The sequence below is a fragment of the Lucilia cuprina genome, chromosome 3, assembly GCF_022045245.1.
Source record: "Lucilia cuprina isolate Lc7/37 chromosome 3, ASM2204524v1, whole genome shotgun sequence".
In the NCBI taxonomy this organism is placed as follows: domain Eukaryota; kingdom Metazoa; phylum Arthropoda; class Insecta; order Diptera; family Calliphoridae; genus Lucilia; species Lucilia cuprina.
In genome coordinates this window covers 31,604,596-31,606,852 of record NC_060951.1, presented here as the reverse complement: position 1 = coordinate 31,606,852, position 2,257 = coordinate 31,604,596, and the positions used below count along the sequence as shown (strand labels likewise).

Below are 2,257 nucleotides of genomic sequence, written 5' to 3'. Positions count from 1 at the left end.
ATAGACTAGACTATAGACTAGACTATAGACTAGACTATAGACTAGACTATAGACTAGACTATAGACTAGACTATAGACTAGACTATAGACTAGACTATAGATTATAGTTTGCTCTGGACTTTCAGAATTTAAGATTTTTCTATTCTATATTAATTCTTGAACTTTTCTACCTTTTAAGTGTTACATTTAAATGTTTAATGATTTCAATTAAACTATTGAGCTAATTAAATACTTAATTAACGCTTTAATGTACTTATAAATTGTGGTCATAAAACTCGTTTAGTTTCGCTATCATATAAGTACTGGCAACGTGTTAATTGTCAAATATTATTAACTAATTAAATGGCAAATCAATTACAGTAATTGTGGTTGATGTGTGTATACTTATGTTAAACTTACATAAATGCCGTAATAATTGTGGTTTGAACTTACCGACATGTTAGTTTAACAGAACTGCCTTCGGGCACTATGACATCAGATGAAGTATCTTCTGATACAAAATCAGGTGGTATGACAACATCTAGGAAACCAATCTAAAAATAAAATGAGAAACATAAGTTTTGGGTTAGTTTGGTGGTGTATATTTAATATTTCATAATTGTGGTTAAAAATATAAATCATACGTAGTGGTGGATAATTGATATGGAATACTTTAAAATTTAAATTCTCAAAGTAAAGTTATTTCCTTAATATTTTTCTGTTATTTTAAACTCATTAAATAAATTTAGATTGGAATAAAGTGTGTTGATACATACAAGAATTTCTTTTAGGAAAAAAACAAATAAAATTTTTGAAAACAGAAAGTGCTAAACAATACGGTAATAAAATAACATTAAATAAATATATATCGAACACCAAATAATAATCACATATTATTGAACACACACATTTTCCTTGTGCTTTAACAGAATTTTCCTTTAACCAGAAAACTTTAAATAAACATAAACACTTCAATGTCTAACCAAGCGTAGTTTATGGCGCCAATAAAATGTATTTCATGCTTCCTTAATTTTTATATCAACCTAATGGAATGAAATTCTTTAACATTTGTTTTTTCGTTTTTCCGTAGCAAACACATACACATGTATGTTATTGTAATACTGTGTAGATCTCCTTTTTTATGGATGTTTCTCTAACATGTCCAATATGAAAACTTACGTTTCAATGGATTTTTGTATTGTTTTCTTAGACTAACAAACCAAACAGCAATAACATTATTGAATAAGGAGTTTTTCGTTCCTACCTTATGGTCAGACAGTGTGAAAAAAGTAAAAGGTTCATAGAATGCATGTAACATGAGGACTTTCCTGCTTCAATTTCAGATTTTTGCCAACTATATGCAGGCTAATCTTTTAACAAAAAAAGGTTTCAGGTCGGAACAGTCCTTACGTATTAAGTCTATAAATATTTTTTTTAAGTTGTTTAAGTATTTGTCTTTGTGTTAAATTTTATTAGTATGGTGGTTTATGTATGTAATTTTATTTATGTAATAATATAAATGTTGTTTGTTTATGTTTGGATATTATACGATATTTGTTTGTTAATATTTGTCGTAATAACCCAACGATATGTTTGTATCGAACAAAATATCAAAATCTAAATTAAATAATAAAATTTAATAATAGTTTATCATTATATTACAATAGATCTATTTGACTTTAAGACTTGATAGTTCAGCTATGTAAACGGAGATTGGAAACAATGTTTTATTATTTAAAAAAAACTGCTGGGTTATAACCATCAACCAATCATATGGAAACTCATAACTTTTTTGAATTTTTTTGACATTAGTTTACTTGTAACTTTTTCATGTTGCAAATTGCATTTTTTCCTCAGATTTGTGTTTAAGTGTGATCATTGAATGATAAAACTTTGTTGTCTCGTGTTTTTACGAGAATGTAAATATTTTTATTTCTTCTTTAATATCTTTATATTTTAAAAACAAATATTTTTCTTATTTTTTTTTGACATAGTCTATAATATTTTCTACATTTTCAACTTCAGTTTTGAAAAAGCCTTGTCTTTAATATAGTCTAGTCTATAGTCTAGTATATAGTCTAATCTATAGTCTAGTCTATAGTCTAGTATATAGTCTAGTCTAAAGTCTAGTCTATAGTCTAGTCTACAGTCTAGTCTATAGTCTATACTGTAGCATAGTCTATAGTCTAGTCTATAGTCTAGTCTATAGTCTAGTCTATAGTCTAGTCTATAGTCTAGTCTATAGTCTAGTCTATAGTCTAGTCTATAGTCTAGTCTA

At 26.8% G+C, this 2,257-nt stretch overlaps 1 protein-coding gene across 1 annotated transcript in view; it reads left to right on the top strand.

Annotated features, from left to right (window-relative positions):
- Positions 1-468: 468 nt before the first annotated feature.
- The window catches only part of LOC124418988, a 7,739-nt gene continuing 5,950 nt past the window's right edge, over positions 469-2,257 (top strand). Inside the window, exon 1 of the mRNA XM_046947039.1 lies at positions 469-508. Within this exon, the coding sequence (XP_046802995.1) occupies positions 469-508 (40 nt within the window). The remainder of the gene's footprint in view (positions 509-2,257) is intronic.